Source organism: Zygosaccharomyces rouxii (assembly GCF_000026365.1).
Source record: "Zygosaccharomyces rouxii strain CBS732 chromosome B complete sequence".
NCBI lineage: Eukaryota > Fungi > Ascomycota > Saccharomycetes > Saccharomycetales > Saccharomycetaceae > Zygosaccharomyces > Zygosaccharomyces rouxii.
The window spans coordinates 466,564-487,428 of record NC_012991.1 but is presented as its reverse complement, the minus strand read 5'-3'; the positions used below and the strand labels follow the sequence as shown (position 1 = coordinate 487,428).

Sequence of the window (20,865 nt, the reverse complement as noted above, 5' to 3'; positions counted from 1 at the left end):
ACCGTTACACTACATGCAAATTCTGTAACTTGCATAACGACCTGACGTTTCACTTTTTCTAATAATTTTAACGACTTCACCTCTTTTCAATCCTAAATATAATGCCACTGGATCTGCTCTTTGGATCCTTGGTAATTGTGATTCCTTTAATCTGTATCTCTTCAACAATTCCCTCTTTTCATCTTCACTAAACCTTATATGCTTGGGAACTAGTTCGTGGTGTGTAATGTTAACCACAAGTGATGCTTCATGAAAAGTTTCAATGGTGGCAGGAGGTATTGATGGAACTAACTTCATTGCACTTGGTGTAACATTATTTTGGTAAACGAAGATACCAGTCTGGAAGTTCTTCTCTTGAATATGTATGACAAATGTTTTCATAGTTTTAACACCAACAGTTGGTTCATCACAGAATTCAACCCATAATGATCCCATGCTGGGAAATTTGGCAATAGATTCCTCGGTTGGGTTTGATTGGAACGACATCATCTTACGTTGAGGTCTACCCATTGAATCACAGTATTTAGCCTTGAAATCTTCCAATGGCAATTCTATTTCCTCTTGAGCAATAAAATAGCCTCTGTCCTTAACCATCTCTTTGACGGTTTTAAAGGTTCTCCAAAGTCTGGAAATGTTTCTTTCGTTCTCTTGGTCCATATTGGCGGTAAGGGTTCAAAGTCCAAATATATTCACAATTATCACTATCGAATACCTCTGAAGGTCCTCCGGGAGACTGGTAATAAGGCCTTAATAATGGGACTATTCCGCTAATGTTAGCCTGCTCATCTCTTTAAAGATGAGCTTGTTAATCTCTAATGCTGGAAAATTTTCAATCTGAGTTAGAGCGGCGTCACAGTCACTTGATACGGGATAATAAGCTTTTAAAAAAAAAGAAATAAGAAAGTATTAAAAATATTGTAAATCTTCTAAAAAGTCATGACGGCATAAAATTAAGCAATTGGATTGTTTGTTGTTCTTTCTATACGATATCCACTAAATATTGTAACGTTCATTCGTTGGCTGACTTACAGATGGTAGCATTTCCGAAACAAAATTAAATGGCGGATGGAGCTGATGTTTTCCTCCTGTATTCAAAGACGATATCTCCTTGTGATTTCCAGTAGAGTGTTCTCACCGTGCTCAACGTCATGTCATTGTCTAATATTTGGCCCTTGCACAATAATTCTAACCATTCGCTGGGTTCTATTTTGTTTCTCATCTCCGGTGTCTTGGTTTCAAATCTATCGACAATATAAACCTTGATTTTCTTAACTTTAATCATAGCCGGTGCTAGTAATTTCAAATTGGTTTCGGAAACTTTGGGAAGATCTGTAGTCCCCAGTAGCGTATCATTAGATCTTAGACCTGATCTGCCAAATTTCATCTTGTAATGTTGTAGAGAAGACGGCTGCTGCTGTTGAGAAGAACCCTGAGACGAACCTTGGGACACAGTAGCTTGATCATTACTACCACGCCACGGTGTAATGACAAAATTTAATTTCGGTTGTTGTTTGACTACTTTAGAATCACAAAGTAGTGTTTTGGAAAACCAAAACGGCAAAATATTTTCTAATTGTTCATAAATTTGTCTTCTATTGCTACCATTACCAAATTCTCGATCTGCCCATTCTTCTTTACTCAGTTTTTCCTTCTCCTCGATAACCCTCTCTTGCTGCAAAGGCTCCCCTAGTGTGTCCTCGAAATCTTCACTTTCGTCGCCATCAACTTTTTCCAAAGTCTTTACATACTCATCATTGCGTGCAGGCGGTAAATATGTAGAGAAAAGAACTCTTCCACCGCACGATCCCTTCTGCCAAGAATGTAATACTATGAGTACACCATTGGTAACACGAATTATTGGTGAGCAAGCATCTCTTATTATTTTGGTATGTGGTGGTTTTCTAGAAAGCATCTTTAAAGTCGAAGTATTGTTACTCACCTGTGATCTGTAGTTGTCGTGGAATTGTTCAATCAAATCAGACATGCTCTCCTCCCTAGATTTTTTCCTCTGTTCAGATTCGGCAGGTTCCGCACTAGTACTTGTAGGTTTAGTTGTGTCGCTAGGTTGTGGTAACGGTACACTATCGGTACTTAATTCAGAATTCCATACGACCGTTTCCGCTGGGGCATGAGTACTCGTAGTTGTTGTATTCACAGTGTTTGTTGAAGTAGCACTGGTATCTTTTGTATCATCGTCTACAGCAGACTCTTCTGCATCAGAAACCGCCGAAGTATAATTACTATCATTACTACCACTAGATCCCGCTAATGCACGGGCACTAGTCGTCTTGAAAAGTCGTAGTTTACGTCCAAATAGAGAACCTGAACTTGTTGTACGAGCCTCAGTTGTTTTCAGATGGGGGGGATTGTACCCTGAATCACTATTGGCATCGTTACTACTTGCATTAGAAGAAGCCCTTGTGGTCAATCCGCGATCACTGAATGCAGGTGGTCCTAAAAATGGCTTGTCGTCCACTGGTAAGGGTGACTCCCCTTGTAAAAATGGGCTATTAGGTGCTGAAGTAGAAGGCGAGCACCTCTCTGTCGCAAGCTGACCAGCATTGGTATTTAGTCTGTGGAATGCAGACTTTCGTCTTGTAGCACCCCTCTTAGTGTCTAATGGTGATTCTGTACTGTTGCTCGTCTCCTTATGGAAAAAAGAACTATTCTTCTTCTTGGAAACCATTTCTAAACGATAAACTTTATCCTTATGCATTTCATACATGACTAATTCGTTGAAAAGGGAATTGGCTACAATTTTACCCAAGTTATAGCGCTCATCTGGGTTGGGCTTCAAACCATTTACCACATGGTATTCTTTTAAAGATGATCCATAAACTTCGGTGTTCAAAAGACGTTGATTTAATTTAACAAATAAAAGTCCCACTTTGACAGATACTGAACACCAATGAGATAAAACTTCCCTAGATGTATATTTGGAAACCACTTGATCAAAATTACCCTCAGATGGATCAAATGTGTCTAACAGTTCACAAACAACGATATCCCATCGTTGAATTTCGCCCTTGGTATTTTCTGTAATAACATGTCTTCTATTGGTCAATAGAGAGCTTTTTGTGAGTGCAATACCACCTTCAGCCACGGCTAAAGTGTTATTACTTAAATCCAATCGATTTAAATTGGAATCAACTGATTGGGAAAACAGTAAGTAGTTGTTGCGTAGCCAATTGATACATAGAATTCCCACATGTTTTTTCTTTGGCTTTGTCGATGATTGTGACCTTGTATCTTCATTAGTCTCTTCAATACTTGGTTGAGGTTCGTAAACAACCTCTAATCCGACGTTTTGAATATTGGAAAAGTTTGATTTTGTAATTCTACCCTTTGAATCCCCGACATATAATTCCTCTAGACTATTACCTTCAATACACCAAATTGAACAATCCCATTTGAAGGAAGCTAAGATTTTAAGCACGCTCGTCACTTCTGTTAAATCCCAGATACAGATCAATCCATCAGAACAGGTGCTAACCAGTCTAGTATAGTCATCAAACATTTTAACCACTTTCATGTTAGTAAAATGAATATTTTTAACTCTTGAAAATTCCTTATCCTGTTTGCTAGAATAAAAAATTAAATCACCATTTCCATCCCCAATAATAAGATCAAAAGGTAAATTTTTATGTGCTCCTACGGAATCCATTGTATAAATGGATCCTGTATCGTTAGCTTGAATATTATCAAAAACCCGTATACATTCGGCTCCATTAGATTTAGATTCCATCTTCCAAACTTTAACTTTCTTATCAAGACCACCAGTGGCAAACATAATGCAGTCTTCTTCTGTCGTTGGTATTCCAACGATACACTTAATGTAATCCTCATGATCGCCAATAATCTTCGTTTCCCAATTTCCCAATGCAGGCTTCCACGTTAGCAGAACGATGGAAAAATCGTAACTCACAGTAACATAACTATCAATATCCACTTGAATTATATCTGAAACCCAATCGCTATGTGCCTGTACTTTAACACCGCCAATGGAAACACCTTCGGGCGTACAGAGATGTCTTATCACTGAACCATCTCTACCACAAGTTATAAAACAGTCATTACGATCATAGGGGTACAGTATCTTGCTGATCGGTAAAATGTGTAGGTTTTGGGAGCTACGACCCTGTGGCGGTAAAAGACCATAGCTCACAGTCAATTCGCTCATGCTGCTTAGTTGGCTTCGTTTTTCTCTTTATAAATCAATTGGTTCTCTAATAATAATACTATTGATTTCGCTATGGTAGAGGGAAATTGTTGGGGGAAAGAAGTAGACGGGTATTCGATACTGATATTTTCCACGCCGATAATCACGACTGTAACCACTACAGCTCCTATGAATCACTCGGTGATCCACAATCTGTCGCAGACGGCGATCCTTTTAGTTGTGTAAAGTAGATTACGAGGTATAATGACGCGAGATTTAAAATGTGACAAAAGCCTCTCTGACCATTGGTGGATAAAGAGGTGAACTTCTATAAGGAGCCTTATAAAGATGGATGAACAATCAGCTAATGTTTCTAAACTAATTGCTCAGCTTAAGGGAAAATTGTGGTACTGTATAGAGAAACAAGTAAGTGAAGAGACTTCATTTGACACGAGTTATACGCCTCATTACACAAATGCTCTTGTTGAGATGTGTTATATGCAATTGGTAGAGATGGGAAAGGATTTGGAGGCATTTGCACGCCATGCTGGCAGAGAGACCATTTCCAGGGACGATATGGCCCTTCTTTTACGCAAGACACCTCAGTTGGAGGATCTAATTGTACCGAAATAATAGAAGTATTTGTATATACAAGTAAAAAAAGAGAAAAAAAAAAAAAATGGATATGGTTGGAATTCACCTCTTGACCCATGTGGGCATCTTTCTGGATTTCTTATGACCAGGTTTCTTTCTCTCAACGTGTCTGTAGTCTCTCGTCAAAGTACCGGCCTTCCTTAGTCTTGGCTTTAGCAGAGGGTTGAAAATTAGTAGGGCCTTGGCAATAGCATGCATACTAGCTTCAGCTTGACCAGTAGGGCCACCGCCAGAGGTAGTAATAAAGATGTTGTATTTACCAACGGAATCAACAGCTTGCAGAGGGTATGCTACGGATTCTCTATCCTTTAATTTGACAAAATAGTCATTTAGAGATCTACCATTGACGATAATTTCACCAGTACCTTTCACCATTTGAACTTTAGAGACTGAGGCCTTTCTTCTACCGATAGCAATGGATCTGCCAAATTCGTCCAATGTCTTTAATTTGGCACTAGTGGCTGACATATTACTTTTTCTGTAGTACTGTGATAGTTCTTGCTTAATTTCATCATTGGTCAACTGAGGATCGATGGCGTGTAGTTTGTTCAATAACGATAGTAACTGCTGATATTGGATTGGTTTTAATCGGGTACCACCACCAACTAGTGCGTAATCATCTAATGTAATCCATACCGGTCTTTCTAATTGCTGCTGAGAAATGGATTGTAGTGGAAGCTTAACATACTTGCGTAAAAGGGACTCCAAACGATCAATTCTGTGTTCATGGTGTGGGTTGGCAGAGTAAAAAGTAGGTAGTTTTGGGACTGTTCTCATTGGGAATTGCTCAACTGGTTTGCATAAAAGTTGGCCTGTAGAAAATCCTCTACAGGGCTGCCTGTATGACAGCTTGGACAGCTGGAGGACTCGTGAGAACATCGAGCTTCTGAATTCTTTTGTTGATTTTTTTTTTTTTGAAGTGATGAGTTTTTGATCAACTTTGGTATTCGATGAAGAAAAGTAGAAGGAAGGAAGAAAAAAAAAAAAGCTTCACACGGACAAAGAACTTCCCATTAACAACTATAGACAAAGAATTAACTAGTAGCTCGATTGAAAGAACAATTTTCTTCAAATCTATAAAAATGTGGCTTTTAACTGCATATAATCGTTATTATATCTATATTGGTTTACACTTTATATTAAAAAACTTGCACTTCAGAAACAAACTATCATGACTCATGAAATCCATTACCAATCTTATTTGGAGGTGTCAACGACGTATCTACCGATGATTTGTCCCTTTTCCATCTTCTCGAAGATTTCTGGCAAAGTGGACAATGGGACCACGTTGATTGGAGCATGGACCAAACCACGAGCGAAGAAATCTAGAGCTTCTCTGGTGTCAGCTCTGTTACCGACGTAAGAACCGACAATCTTGGTAGATCTAACGACTTGGTCGAAAACTTCGGACTTGCAGACAGCACCTGCTGGCATACCGACAAGAACAGAAGTACCACAAGCTCTAACGTACTTGGTAGAAGCAGAGATAGCACCTTCACTGACGGAAACGTTGACAACACCGTGAGCACCACCGTTAGTAGCGTTGACAACGGCACCAACAATGTCACTTTCCTTTTGGAAGTCGATGAAAACTTCACCACCCAAGGTCTTGAACAATTCTTCCTTACCTGGACCACCGTCAATACCGACAACTCTTAGACCCATAGCCTTGGCGAATTGGACGGCTAGAGAACCTAGACCACCAGCAGCACCAGAGATGGCAACCCATTGGCCGGCCTTCAAGTTAGCACTCTTCAAAGCCTTGTAGACAGTGATACCAGCACATAGAACTGGAGCAACTTCAGCTAGATCAGTTCCTGGTGGGATGTGAGCAGCTTGGACGGCGTCAGCGGTAGCGTATTGTTGGAAAGAACCGTCGTGAGTGTAACCGGAAAGGTCAGCATCTGGACAGTTGGATTCGTTAGATTGTTCACAAGATTCACAGGACATACATGAACCGTTCAACCATTTGATACCGGCCAAGTCACCGACCTTCCAGTTCTTGACGTTAGAACCTAGGGCAATGACTTCACCAGCACCTTCGTGACCACCGACCAATGGCAACTTAGTTGGCAATGGCCAGTCACCCTTCCAGGCGTGCAAATCGGTGTGACAGACACCAGAGTATCTGACGTGAATCAAGATTTCATTTGGCTTTGGGGTTGGGACTGGAATTTCTTTGTATTCCAATGGACCGTTGCTTTCGTTGAAGACAACACCCTTTTGGGTCTTTGGGATAACTGGAGCTGGAGCAGCAGACATTATGTTGTTTTTGGTTGTTTGTAGTGAGAAATAAACTGAACTGTTGTTGTTCTTGTTCTTCTTGATTTGTTGCATCCAAATCGTATTTTCCACACTCAAGACATCATTGCCCTCTTATATACAAAAGGGCTTGCACTCATTTTGAGCTCATCTGCCGGTACTAAAGGGTGTATAGCAATCAGTGGACAAGTAGCTAAATGGGTAGTGGTACCATGACACTATGCATCATCGGGTAATGGAATGCGTATTGGATGAGATGGCCTAAACAACTTATTCTCGCATCGCCAGATATTTCAGCTCTATAGGGCAGACCTCACCTGTTTGCCCTATGCATCTAGTTGGCGAGCGTATTCCTGTAGCTCATCTCGAGATGGTACTGTGCGGCTGTTACAACTCCGGAGTGGAATCCGAAGGTCTGGGTGTCTGCGTATAGTGGTACGACTACGATTCGACAGTAAAAAAAAAAAAAGTGGTAATAACGATAGAGTGCGATGTGGCAGTACTAGTGTAGGGTTTTGGTGAGAGGAATGGCAAGACTAGTGGTAAGAGTGATCTACGAAAAATGCTGGTTGAAGAAAAAGAAAAGCTGCAACTTTTCATTCTTGGTCGATTAGACTGCTGCTGCTGTTGTTGCCGATGGACTTAGTCCTGGCCCTGCATTCCACTATAACTGTCACATTCTTCGCACTCTCCCTTTCCTGTCGGAATAACTTCCGTTGGTTAATTGCAGCAATATCGGAAGATAACATAGTATGTCCTAATATTAGTGATGACAGCAAAGGTCCGACGACCCGGTTCTACCGGACAACGGCGTCAGTTAAAAAAAATTTCAATCACTACACCACGCGGAATCTGGCTGTCATTGACATACGATGGGAATTTCGGTCCTTCAAGGGAGTCATTAAATGCATATCGTTTATTGATATTAGTTTTCTTTTCAGATTTTTCGTATTGATATCCGTTGTGAAACGAGGACGATTCCATCAGTACCAGGGTTGTATGCAACTTCTAGGACTTCCAACCGCTACACAATATTCTACAATTGTCCCTTTGAGTAACGATCGAATTTGAAACGAAGCCGCTTCCTGGCCTCTCCCTGGCCTAAAGACCTGGTATTTGCCTTTGGGGTGTATGTAACAAAACACTTGAAATTTATTCTCCAATGAATCAGGAGAATCACAACCAAACATTACATCTGCGAATGCTTGTTGAGGAATACAACTCTTTTATGAGCGGCTCGCTTCAGAGTAAAATAGATGTCATTCTGGCGTTTTGCAAAAGCGAAATTGGTATCTGTGATAGACTCACTGGCGTAGAAAGAAATTTGACTCGACACTCGCTTACTTCTTGCACTAGTGAAGTCCACCAAAAGCTGCAGCTCTTTTATTTCATTGGCAGCACTAGTTCTACCACATGACATTCTCAATTAATCTTGGTAAAGACACAGTATCTGCAGAAGACACTGGAGACTTTAATTTGCATTCCGGGAGGAGGTTCTTATATCTTGTTTTATCCGTAGGCAAGTACATGCCACCGATGACCCTTAGGTTACTTTAGGTGATTGTGATAGTCCCATAGGGTGTCTCTTATAACCTTTGAGTTCCAAGATGGCTTCACCCTTAACATTTCGATTGGTACACTAATGAATTATGATGAAGTGTTTATCATTAACGAGCGTGAATTTCTTCAAGCTTCCGTATTATTGTGAGCAGTCATAAATTGAATTCGAACCGAACCGACTAGGGATGGGTATAAAAGGGGTAGAGATGTAGATCTGGGTGGGCATTTCTTGATTACCACACTCGAATATAACGTTCTCGCTCCGGGACAAGGCTGTTATTAATATTATTGTTATTATTATTATGTATAACTTGTCGATCTCAAATCCAAACGTACATGCAATTGAGTGAAGTCATCTTTATTGCAGCATTTGGGGTTTTTCGTTTGCTTGGTACAATGATAGGCTTATATCTTGCCTTGTATTCTTGTGTGTGTCCTGAAACACAACTTGGAGGGGCAGTCGCTTGATAAGAATCTTAAAGAGTGTAGACAAGATAAGCATTCCAGATTGTTTATGATCTAACGTGGTCAGAGGACCAGGAAGCTTGGAAACGCTCGGTTTCCCACTGCGTCACTTTATTCACAGACAACACGCAAGATAAGTTAACGTTTAGGTCTTCGGAGTCGGCTTAACATAATAAAAACAATGAAAAAAAAGCTACAAGTATAACTCAATACGCAATTGAAACGTTACGAATTACCGAGTATCGTCAGTGAAAGTTTAGATAGCGATGTCGGAAACGTAGATAGGCTAAGTAAGAACAACTCTTGTTAGAGCATATGCTGTCGTAGACGTCATACTTCTGGCAGTGTCCAGCAAGATGTTGATCACTCAGTGACTAGGAAAAGTCTTTTGTAATCAGCGACGGTAGCAGATTTCAATCTAAGACTAATTGAGGTCCCTCCTTCGGATCCACTTGAAGAACGCCTCTTTCCCCTCCGCACGCGGAGATACCCTCGCTAGCCCTCTTAAACTCCGAATCTGGGTGAAAGCTACTAGTAAACAATCTGGAGACGTCATCGGCTTCAGGAAACCACGGATCATGGGTCATTTACTCTCTAGGGTTTCAACTTTAATAGACTCATCCTACTAGCTCTAGAAATCACATCCACTTAGGGAAATATCGGAGTTTCTGCCACTCTAATACAATATATATTCCATGAACCCTAGGAGTCAAATCAGCCCGATAGCAAACAAATTTTCTAGAATCAGTGGCTGCCCCGCCTTCTCCGCATGATCTTAAAAAGAAATTTAAATCTAATTCTACAAGCCATCTCTTTATTTGACCATTTCGCGTTCGCGTCGTAAGGCGCTGGTTTCTACTAAGTAATCGTAGTACTGGCTGGGTACGAAGGACTTCTTTAGTGCTTCGTAATGTTTCGTCTGGCAGAGTAAGGAAGAGGGTCAAAGCACGGCTACGAGAACCGAGACTACGCCAAGAGCTTCGCCACTGCGGAGATCCCTCGAAGATAGCTCTAGCAGATCCCGCTCCCGGAAGTGCCTCTTCATTCTTTAACCGTTTTGCTATTTTTTTTTTTTTTTTTTATTTTTTTTAGTACAATAATAATGGTTACGATTTCAAATTTTGTAGTAGTACAGCAATCCTTGTAGGTGAAATTATATAAACGGCGTAGAGGAAACCCAAAACAAATCTAGTATATGTATATATTTCTTGTTTTTCTTGATTCGAACATTTGATCTTCTCTTTGCATATCCTCGAGAAATTCTGATCTCTAGGATTTCAACTTACAGATATGGCAGATTCTTCGTCTTCGACGTCTGCCTTTGTCTCGTCGTTGATTTTCAATGGCTGTATAGCAGCTATATTCACGCTTGCCTTTCTGACTCTTAGACCAAAAGACAGAAGGGTTTACGAGCCACGTACGCTAGATGATGTCAAAACCCTTAAAGATGAGGAAAGAACAGAATCTGTTCCCTCTGGTTATTTCCGTTGGGTTTCATATTTGTTGTCACGTCCACACTCTTTTTTGATTCAACATGCAAGTCTAGATGGGTACTTTTATCTCAGATACATTGCCCTTGGTGCTGGGTTTTCACTATTGGGTATCATCTTGCTTTACCCTATCATTCTGCCAGTGAATGCTACGAATGGTAGGAATTTCAAAGGTTTTGAACTGTTGGCATTTTCCAATGTTACCAATAAGAACAGATTTTTTGCTCATGTCTTTCTGTCGTGGATCTTCTACGGTGCAATTGTGTTTACCGTCTACAGGGAGTTGTACTACTACATTATGGTTAGACATGCATTGCAGACGAGTCCGATGTACGATTCTTTAGTTAGCTCGAGAACATTGGTGATCACGGAGTTACACTCCGAAATAATGAATGAAGAGGCAATCTTAAGCACTTTCCCTCGAGCAGATCGTATTGCATTCGCTCATGATGAAACAGAATTGCAAAAATTGGTTGGAGAAAGAACAAAGAGTGCTCAAAAATTGGAAGCTGCGTTGAACAAATGTATTAACAAATGTGTCAAATTAAAGCTCAAGGCTGATAAGAAAGTCGGAGTCCCTGAAGTCGATGGTGATAAATTAGAGGACTACATTCCGGAAAAGAAAAGACCAAAGAGACGTTTGGGTAAGTGGAAGATTCCATTTTTAGGTGAAAAGGTTGATGTTATCGAGTACGATGCCAATAAGATTGGTGAACTGAATGAAGATATTCACGATTTACAAGCACATTGGGATGATACAAAGATCCTACCTGTTTGCTTTGTTCAGTTTCCATCTCAATTGGAAGCTCAGAGGGCATACCAAACGATTAAAAACCGCTTGAAGGGAATGTATAGCAGAGCAATTATTGGCTTTGCTTCTGAAGATATCAGCTGGGGTAATATGGAATTGACGAAACCAATGAGAAAATCTAAGCGTACAGGTGCAAATGCATTTTTGACAGCTATGATTATTTTCTGGGCAATTCCAGTTGCACTTGTCGGTTGTATTTCTAATATCAGTTTCTTAACTTCGAAAATTCACTGGTTACAATTCATTGATAAGTGTCCTAAACCATTGCTTGGGTTAATTACAGGTATTTTGCCTGCAGTTGCGCTAGGTATATTAATGTCATTGGTGCCACCAATTATTATGTTGGCGGGTAGGAAAAGTGGTTGTATGACTGTGCAAGAAACTGATTTGTATTGTCAAAGCTGGTATTTTGCATTCCAAGTGGTTCAAGTTTTCTTAGTGACCACTTGTACTTCATCAGCATCTGCGACTGTTGATGCTATTATCGAGGATCCATCTTCCGCAATGACACTATTGGCAAACAATTTACCAAAGGCATCAAACTTTTACATTTCTTATTTCCTACTACAAGGCTTATCAGTATCAAGCGGTACATTGTTACAACTGGTTACGTTAATTCTATCCAAATTTATCGGTAAGATATTGGATTCTACTCCACGTAAGAAGTGGAATCGTTACTGCACTTTGGCCAAACCATCAATGGGTGTTGCATACCCAATCATGGAATTATTAGTTGCCATTGCCCTTTGTTACTCAGTGATTGCACCATTAATTTTAGTCTTCTCATTCGTCGGTCTTTCGCTGATGTACCTCGCTTACATTTACACTTTGAACTACGTTCAAGGTTTTACCTTCGATTCTAAGGGTCGTAACTATCCTCATGCATTGTTCCAAGTATTCTGTGGTCTTTATTTATCACAAGTCTGTCTAATTGGTCTTTTCATTATGGCAAAGACCTGGGGGCCATTGGTATTAGAAATCGTTGCATTAGTTGCAACCGCTGGTGCTCATATATGGTTAAAGAGAAGATTTATTCCATTAATCGATAGCGTGCCATTAAGTGCAATTCGTTACGTCTATGGTGAAAACCAAGCTAGTTATCCAAGTGATCAAGGTTTGCATGAAGTCAAAAATGCAATTGATGAAGTTGAAGAAGGTGATATTAAAAGAGATCAAGTTGATAACGATGACGAAAATGATGCTGGTTCATTGGAATATAGATTGCACGATAATGCTGTCGGTACCTCTGGTAAAGAGTTAGATAGGAAGGAAACACTTGCTGGCAATAATGATTTAGAAAAAGGTGATCGTGAGATGGAAGATTTTGAATCTGCCGAAATGGATAAACCCAATGAAGATCGTCTATTCGTTGTGGAACGTGAAGGTGCTCCAACTGTAGGTAGTGAATCACTATCTTCAAAGAAAACAGATGTATTTGCAGACAACAAACAAATCGGAAGTACGAAAAGGATACCATTTTCTGGTGGACCAATTAGAGAATGGGGTCCAGAAAAGCCAAAATCATGGAGAGAAAGAGTTATGTTATATTTCCAACCAAGCAAATACTACTCATTTGAGGAGGTTCGTTCAAGACTGCCGACAGTTTTGGAAACTACTGTTGAATACGTAGATTCTGAATTGGATTGTGCCTACACAGATCCTAGCGTTGTTGACAAGGACCCAATAATCTGGGTTTGTGAAGATCCAATGGGTGTTTCGAAACAACAGATCGAATTAGCCCAAGAAGTTGGTGCAGATGTTAGGGATGAAAACACTGCTTACGATGAGAAGGGTAGATCTCAGTATACAGGCGATCCACCAGATTTCGAAATTTAATGTTGGTTGAGCTTCTCTACAGATATTTTTATTTTTATTCTTTTTTTTTTTTTTTGTAATTTATAATGCTATAATTTTAATAAAGAACAACTCTCGAAATACTACTACTATTTCACGTTTTGTAAACAAATCTCAAGTTTGGAGATTTCAGAATTACATGATGTGGGAGCTGGAGTTTATGCGTATTATGGTGATATTATTCTGCTTAACATGGGCGTCTAATGCTTATTCCCCAGATTTCGTTTATGATGACTTCGGGCTAGAAAAGGATAGGGGTACCCTTTACCGTCAAGCAAAGGGATAAAGGCTTTGAACTATTAAAGACTGCCAGGTTTCGAAGATAAAGCACTATTTCTTCACCCAGTTACCATTCTAATCATTCCACTCGAGAATGAGTGAAACTTTAAGAAATGTAGGTGTCGTTTATGGCGCAAGAGGAGAAATCTTTGATGCTAGGAGAAAACAATCCCTTGAAGAATTCATTAAACATACATTTGGAATTGATAATGTTTTTGAAGATAAATTAGTTATGGGTCGCTGTATCTGTCATGGCAAGAAGGATTTAGAGACTGATATTTTGCTTTCGAATCAACAAGATACTGAAAAATTTATGTTTTCCAAAGAGTCTACAAAGCCTCATATCGTTTTAATCTATGATAAACCCAGTGTACCAGCAGCACCTGAACCTGAACCTCAGAATGATGTTCTTGTAAGCGCAAAACAATGGGAGGAACTTGTGGGCTCTGTCAAAAAACTACAGTTGTCAGTAGATACCCAACACAATAAACCTATTGCAACTCCAACAGTTCCAACACCGGCAGTTGCAGCTCCAGCAGTCGCACTACCAACAGGTCCTGTACATGAAGCTGTCTTTTGTGACGTGTGCTACCCAGAATACGATACATCTGCTAAACCTATTGTAGGTCCTCGTTTCAAATGTTTGGATTGTAATAATTTTGATCTATGTTCATCCTGTGAGGCTAAGGGCGTGGAGGCAAATTCTCATAGACGTCACCATAATATGGCCAAGATCAATACTCCCCTGAGAAAGGGTACTCACCTTGATACCACAGGATTAAGTTCCATGACTTTAAACGACAAGGAAGTCATTGTGGATATTCCTGAACATGAAAAGGATATCTTTGAAATGTTTTCCAGCGTGGAGGCAGTGCGTGAAGTAGTTCGTGGTTACAGGGCATACTGTGCACATCAGGCAAAGGCTGCTTCTAGTGAAAAACCGAGATCTAGACATGAATTTGCTTCACTGGAGATCACAGTATCTCACAGGGACGATTTGTTAACTTTTGATATCTACAACAATGGAAGACGTGCTTTACCCGGTGATTGTACTCTAGTTCTTGCAACATGCGATTCATCAACCTCAGGGTCTAGACCTACAGTTGAAAGTTATCTAGGACCTCATGAATTGAGACCAGGTAACAGGAAATTGTTCCACAAGAAGATTTCTCGTGGCTCGGTCATAGAATGTGCTCGTATTGATATATTGGACGGGAAGAACAAAGAAGAAGTTCTGTACACAGGATCCAGCTCGTGGTTATTGGATACTTCTATCAAATTAAAGCCACCTCGGTTGTCAAAGTCTCCTTCACCATCGCCAACGGCAACATTAACTCCGTCAGCAGCGCCGGAAGATCAAAGTAGCTGCAAGCCATTGTCTTCGCTGGCTAAAGAAGACGAAGGCGTTATAAGCTCTTCAATGACCAATGACGAGTACAGTCTGTGTTCAGACTCGGGCAGCGATACTAACTGGGAGGAGTACGATTTTTTGAGCGAGGACGATGTGTAATCTTGGAGTTTAGCTCTTTTGCCTTTTGGTTTTCTCTTTTTTTGAGGTACTACATAGCTTATGGATATGGGGATAGTAAGTACTTAAACATGGAATAGTATTTTATTTTATTTTATTTTATTTTATTTTATTTTATTTAGTGACATTTTATTTAGTGACATCTTACCTGGCGCCAGAGCATGTGACCCTTTTTTCTTTCTTTCCTCGAGTAATACGAAGTGAAAAAAAAAAATTTTCAATGTTCAGATGAATTATATAGAATTAAATTATAAAACACATAAAGTCGAACAGTAATCACATTTACCACTCGTTAGAAGTTCTGTTAAGACCGTCAAGGACCTCATTTCATCATGGGAAATTTAGAAACAGACGCTGAGAAGAATATTGAAATCTGGAGAGTTAAAAAGCTGATCAAATCATTGGAAAGTGCTCGTGGTAATGGTACATCCATGATTTCATTGGTGATTCCACCAAAGGGTCAAATTTCCATCTACCAAAAAATGTTAACAGATGAATATGGTACCGCATCTAACATTAAATCAAGAGTTAACCGTCTATCCGTTTTATCTGCCATTACTTCTACTCAACAAAAGCTAAAACTTTACACTAAAGTTCCACCAAATGGTTTAGTTATCTATTGTGGTGATATTATCAATGAAGAAGGTAAGGAAAAGAAAGTTACATTCGATATCGAACCTTATAAGCCAATCAACACATCCTTATATTTGTGTGATAACAAATTCCATACTGAAGTTCTATCAGAACTGCTGGAAGCTGATGACAAATTCGGTTTCATTGTTATGGATGGTCAAGGATCCTTGTTTGGTTCGCTTTCTGGTAACACCAGAACCGTTTTGCACAAATTTTCAGTTGATTTACCAAAGAAACACGGTAGAGGTGGACAATCTGCTATGCGTTTCGCACGTTTAAGAGAAGAAAAGAGACATAACTATGTGAGAAAAGTGGCAGAAGTTGCTGTACAAAATTTCATCACTAACGATAAGATTAATGTTAAAGGTTTGATTTTGGCTGGTTCAGCAGATTTCAAGACCGATTTGGCCAAATCTGAACTATTCGATCAAAGATTAGCCTCTAAAATCATTAAAATTGTCGATATCTCTTATGGTGGTGAGAACGGTTTCAACCAAGCAATTGAATTATCTGCAGAAACTTTAGCGAACGTTAAGTTTGTTCAAGAAAAGAAACTTCTGACAGAATACTTCGAGGAAATATCTCTAGATTCAGGTAAATTCTGTTATGGTATTGATGACACCCTGAAAGCTTTGGACTTGGGTTCCATCGAATCCTTAATCGTTTATGAAAATATGGAAACTATAAGATACGTCTTTAAGAACGATGAAGGTGAAGAAGTACTAAAATTCGCAGAACCTGATCAACTGGACAAATCACAAGCTATCGACAAGAATACTGGTCAAGAGATGGAAATCGTAGATGAAATGCCACTAATCGAATGGCTAGCAGAGAATTACAAAAACTACGGTGCTCACTTAGAATTTATTACCGATAAGTCATCTGAAGGTGCTCAATTCGTCTCTGGTTTCGGTGGTATCGGTGGTATTCTACGTTATAAGGTCAATTTCGAACAGTTAGTCGATGAATCTGAGGATGAATACTACGACGGGGATATTGGCTCCGATTACGAAATTTTCTAAGCATGATAAAACCCCCAAGAGATGGAGTATTTTGTAAGTGTATAATTGTTTCCTTGTAATTTTTTTCTCTTTTTCCCCTGCCGCTATATCCATAATTGAATTAATTAACTAACTGTATATTAAATTAAACATACAACATTTTAAAATACATTATAACCTAACTACTTTCTCCTTTTCTTACTCTTGAGAGTTTCGAGAGCATCTACTTTGTCATGACCAATAATCGATTCGTGGCCTCTTTTCTTGACTATATTATCAGCTAAATTGACAAATCCACCGGTCAAATACTTTTGTCGTCTGTCCTTTCTAATGGGGCGACTCAAAAGTTGATTCAAATATGCTCTCGCTTGCTTGGCTTCAACTTTGCCCATGGTTTTTTTCTGTTTCTTACTCTTGTTCGAATCCATGAATTCTTCATCAGAATCAATATCAATTCCTAGATCTTCAGCGGCTTTCTGCATCCAATTATCTTGCTTATTGATAGATGTTAAAGCCAATTGATGCTCGGCCAATTCACTGGCTAATGAACCACGCTCTTTCAATTCATTGACAATATCCAGTTCAATCGGTAATAGAGGAACCTCCTTCTGCCATTTTTTATGCTTGGTATATTCGTCTTCAGCGCTCTTATCAGCTAACATCTTTCTTAGCTTTCTTAGTGGTCCCATAGCTTCTTCTGGTGAACAGATCATTACGGAGACACCTTCGTTATCAGCACGAGCTGTTCTACCAGACCTATGAATATAGGTGTCCGCGGTTCTTGGTAAATGGTAGTGCACAACATGTTTAATTCCTGGGATATCCAGACCTCTAGCGGCCACGTCACTGGCAACTAAAACTGTAGCTTTATTCTGACTATCGTTTTGAGCAGATTTCTGTAGATATCTTTCCAAACTACGGAGACGATTCTTTTGAGTCATGGAAGAGTGAATTTGGAATGCATCGATTTTTAAGTTGTTGAAGTATGCACATAATTTCTTAACAGAATCAATAGAATTGCAGAAGATTAGGGTAGTACCAGGATACATTGCTAAAAAGTAGTAGGAATACAAGTCACGCTCCATAGGTCCACATTCTATCAATGACTCTCTAATTTGAGATTTAATCTTTTCCTCCGAATTAGTATCAACGATGACTGGCTTTGATTTGAACCGGATCTTTTGCATCAAATGTTTCAAGACTTGCTCCATTTCGTCTTCATCCTTCTTCAACGATTTCCAAGACGCAGTGGCCAATTTACTGAATAAACTTAATGAGAAAGTAGCAGAGAAAATCATTGTTTGCCAACCAGTTTTGTCAAAGCTCTTACGAGCACCACCCAATAGTTTCAAAATTTTTTCAAACTCATCAAAATGACCATCTTGCAATAACCTATCAGCTTCATCCAATACCAATGTATTGATACGAGCAAAACGTGGAATCAAGTCGATGTTCTTTTCAATTAGCTCTAAAAATCTTCCCGGAGTTGCCACGACGATTCTTGCACTATTTTCATATTTTAAAATACGTTCCTGTTTTTGAATGGAAAGACCACCTGTTAGCGGTAATATGGCAAATTTTGATTTTTGAATAATCAATTGGCCCAATTTCTTTAGATGTTGAGTAACCTGCTGAGCTAACTCTCTCGTGGGGGTAAATATTAAACCGATAGATTTACTGTGATCGGGTTCATGAACCAAACTTTCTAGCAATGGAATACCGTAGGCCAAAGTTTTACCCGAACCTGTGGCGGCTTTACCCATAATATCCTCATTTTTGAGAGCTAAAGGTAAGACTTCCTTTTGAATATCGGTTGGCTTAGTGAAGCCCTGTTGGGACAAGCCATTAAGAACTGTGAAGGATAAAGGTGCAATTTTTTGCCATTCTGGGAGTTCTGGAGAAGAAAAATCTTCTAAATTCAATTCGGAATTGAAAACGTTGGGTTTCAGTTCTTGATTTTCATCTTGATCCTGCTCTTCATCATCAGATTCCTGTTCTTCTTCTTCAGATTTGTGCTCTTGCTCTTGCTCTTGCTCTTGCTCTTGCTCTTGCTCTTGCTCTTGCTCTGCTTCTTCATTTGTCTGGTCCTGTTCTTGCGCTGGTTCTTCATTCTCAGGTTCAGATTTGGCTTCATCGTCCTTTGATTTCACGGCAGTTTCATCACGAGCAATAAACTGAACTTTCCCATCAACGACTTTAACATCGACACCGTCAATTTCTTCTAATCCGTAGAATCCACCATAATCATCCAAAGTATCAGGAATATCAACTTTTTTCCAATTCAATTCAGTAGCTCCTACAACTTTACCTTGAGGAGCATTTGACTTTTTTTTAGCTTGGGTTTTTTTAGCTGCTTTTGAAGGTCCAAGCTTAGATTTCTTGAGAGCCTTACCATGATTTTTAACCATTTTCTTTACCGTAGTTCTTGTATTGCTCATCTCATCTCATCTCGAATGTTGAAATTTTTCAGATAATATTTTCAAAGCTCATCGCGATGAGCTTCGATGAAAAGTTTCACATAATGAAAAAAAGGTCAGCAATGATATCCAGGAAAAGGAAGACGATCACCGGTCGTCAGGTATCTGGGAATGTTCCAATTAGCATCAAGCCTACTAAATCTAGAAGGATTATCAGAAGATTCCATTTATTAATCAATAAAAGACGTATTCTATGCAACAAACTAGGCATATCACTGGTGGATAATGACGAAGACGCTAATAAGAAAACCATTGACGATTCTCTTAATCCCAAAATGAAACGGCAGTACGAAATAGGCACCTCAAGGGATGATATGGAACCACAACTGCTCAAAGCGCAAAGTCTGCAATCTGAACAAGAACTTGTCCAATGCCTTGGATACATTATGAATCAGATTCATAGTCGTGGTGGGCTCAGGGATTACCAATTGGCAAGCCGTGTGGGACAGACAAATAACAGGGGTGGCGACTCCTCTAAAATACTAGTACAATGGCTACAAGAATTAGGTCACAGAAGCGATGGTTCTCTTAGCGCCTTAGAAATTGGTTCTTTGAGTACTGAAAATCGAATAAGTACTTGTGGACTTTTCGAACCTGTAATACGAATAGACCTAGAAAGTTCACAACCAGGCATTCAAAAACAAGATTTCATGCAAAGACCGCTGCCTAAGGACGAAGGTGAAAAGTTCGATTTTGTATCCTGTTCACTGGTGTTAAATTTCGTCCCGACACCGATACAAAGAGGACAGATGTGCATGAGATTCGAACATTTTCTCAGAGAAAATGGCTATCTGTTCGTCGTGTTACCGCTACCGTGTATTAACCATTCGAGGTACATGAGCAAGAACCATTTTACGCAATTAATGGAATTCTTGGGTTATTCAATGGTGAAATACCACGAATCCAAAAAATTGTGCTACATGTTATTACGTCGTACTAGTTCGAAGAATCAGGAAGGCTACGACAAATTCACCAAGAAGCACAAATTTCACGATAAACCAGGTTTTAACAATTTTTGTATTATGCTATAGAGTACATAGTCACGTGAAACTACGCTGGAGAGTCTCTACCGACACGGATGCATACGCTCAAAACCCTTTTATGAGAATTTCTATGCGCGAGTGGTTTAGTGGTAAAATTCAACGTTCCCATTGTTGAGCCCCGGGTTCGATTCCCGGCTCGCGCAAAGGTATTACTTCTGATCGATAATCCCGCAGCTTTCAGCGGTCTCAGTAGGCATAGCGAACACCGGACGCAACATGTCCGGTTTACCGCGTTTGGTAAATGAAAGCCCGCTGCGGGGCAGACATACAGTATTTTACATTACCCGCACAACCCTTAATTTCCTTCTTTTTGTCTTTCTGTACAGTTTTCCCCACAGATATCGGACCCATTTCTTTTTCCTATTTCACTTCCCCGTTGCGGCGTTAAAGAAGGAAGGATCACCCAAAAAAGAAAAGGAAGGAAAGAGACTGCGTCTCTTTTTTCTTTTGAATATCTTCCTAAAAAGAAAGGATCAAGTCATCTTGCCACCATGAGAACAAGTTAACAACTACCAACAGGAACTAAACCCAACGACGACCAGTATCAGCAAGACCTGTTGAGAACCAGTAGTAGGAGTAAAAGGAGAAGAAGAAGAAGAAGATTGGGACCAATACTGATAATAATAACAATAACTGGTAGTGATACAAG

General features: G+C 39.6%; 9 protein-coding genes and 1 non-coding gene across 10 annotated transcripts; 5 read left to right on the top strand and 5 right to left on the bottom strand.

The window, feature by feature from the left end:
* Nucleotides 1–9: 9 nt before the first annotated feature.
* On the bottom strand, nucleotides 10–657 carry RPB5 (DNA-directed RNA polymerase core subunit RPB5; the record flags this gene model as incomplete). Its single annotated transcript, XM_002495168.1, has 1 exon — nucleotides 10–657. One exon carries the CDS (start codon nucleotides 655–657, stop codon nucleotides 10–12), a length of 648 nt encoding a protein of 215 aa, XP_002495213.1.
* A 397-nt stretch (nucleotides 658–1,054) lies between these two features.
* On the bottom strand, nucleotides 1,055–4,180 carry DUF1 (Duf1p; the record flags this gene model as incomplete). Its single annotated transcript, XM_002495167.1, has 1 exon — nucleotides 1,055–4,180. The coding sequence occupies one exon, from the start codon at nucleotides 4,178–4,180 to the stop codon at nucleotides 1,055–1,057; it is 3,126 nt and encodes a 1,041-aa protein (XP_002495212.1).
* Nucleotides 4,181–4,855: 675 nt separating this feature from the next.
* On the bottom strand, nucleotides 4,856–5,692 carry MRPS9 (mitochondrial 37S ribosomal protein uS9m; the record flags this gene model as incomplete). Its single annotated transcript, XM_002495166.1, has 1 exon — nucleotides 4,856–5,692. The coding sequence occupies one exon, from the start codon at nucleotides 5,690–5,692 to the stop codon at nucleotides 4,856–4,858; it is 837 nt and encodes a 278-aa protein (XP_002495211.1).
* Nucleotides 5,693–6,010: 318 nt separating this feature from the next.
* Nucleotides 6,011–7,150, bottom strand: ZYRO0B05940g (zinc-dependent alcohol dehydrogenase; the record flags this gene model as incomplete). Its single annotated transcript, XM_002495165.1, has 1 exon — nucleotides 6,011–7,150. One exon carries the CDS (start codon nucleotides 7,148–7,150, stop codon nucleotides 6,011–6,013), a length of 1,140 nt encoding a protein of 379 aa, XP_002495210.1.
* Nucleotides 7,151–10,390: 3,240 nt separating this feature from the next.
* On the top strand, nucleotides 10,391–13,237 carry PHM7 (Phm7p; the record flags this gene model as incomplete). Its single annotated transcript, XM_002495164.1, has 1 exon — nucleotides 10,391–13,237. One exon carries the CDS (start codon nucleotides 10,391–10,393, stop codon nucleotides 13,235–13,237), a length of 2,847 nt encoding a protein of 948 aa, XP_002495209.1.
* Nucleotides 13,238–13,628: 391 nt separating this feature from the next.
* Nucleotides 13,629–15,044, top strand: ATG19 (Atg19p; the record flags this gene model as incomplete). Its single annotated transcript, XM_002495163.1, has 1 exon — nucleotides 13,629–15,044. One exon carries the CDS (start codon nucleotides 13,629–13,631, stop codon nucleotides 15,042–15,044), a length of 1,416 nt encoding a protein of 471 aa, XP_002495208.1.
* Nucleotides 15,045–15,394: 350 nt separating this feature from the next.
* Nucleotides 15,395–16,717, top strand: SUP45 (translation termination factor eRF1; the record flags this gene model as incomplete). The annotated part of the gene is made up of 1 exon (XM_002495162.1): nucleotides 15,395–16,717. One exon carries the CDS (start codon nucleotides 15,395–15,397, stop codon nucleotides 16,715–16,717), a length of 1,323 nt encoding a protein of 440 aa, XP_002495207.1.
* Nucleotides 16,718–16,878: 161 nt separating this feature from the next.
* Nucleotides 16,879–19,134, bottom strand: MAK5 (ATP-dependent RNA helicase; the record flags this gene model as incomplete). Its single annotated transcript, XM_002495161.1, has 1 exon — nucleotides 16,879–19,134. One exon carries the CDS (start codon nucleotides 19,132–19,134, stop codon nucleotides 16,879–16,881), a length of 2,256 nt encoding a protein of 751 aa, XP_002495206.1.
* A 56-nt stretch (nucleotides 19,135–19,190) lies between these two features.
* BMT2 (25S rRNA (adenine2142-N1)-methyltransferase) lies at nucleotides 19,191–20,204 on the top strand (the record flags this gene model as incomplete). The annotated part of the gene is made up of 1 exon (XM_002495160.1): nucleotides 19,191–20,204. The coding sequence occupies one exon, from the start codon at nucleotides 19,191–19,193 to the stop codon at nucleotides 20,202–20,204; it is 1,014 nt and encodes a 337-aa protein (XP_002495205.1).
* Nucleotides 20,205–20,288: 84 nt separating this feature from the next.
* ZYRO0B05808r lies at nucleotides 20,289–20,359 on the top strand. The gene has a single exon. It is a non-coding gene; the product is annotated as a tRNA-Gly (tRNA).
* The last annotated feature ends 506 nt before the right edge of the window (nucleotides 20,360–20,865 follow it).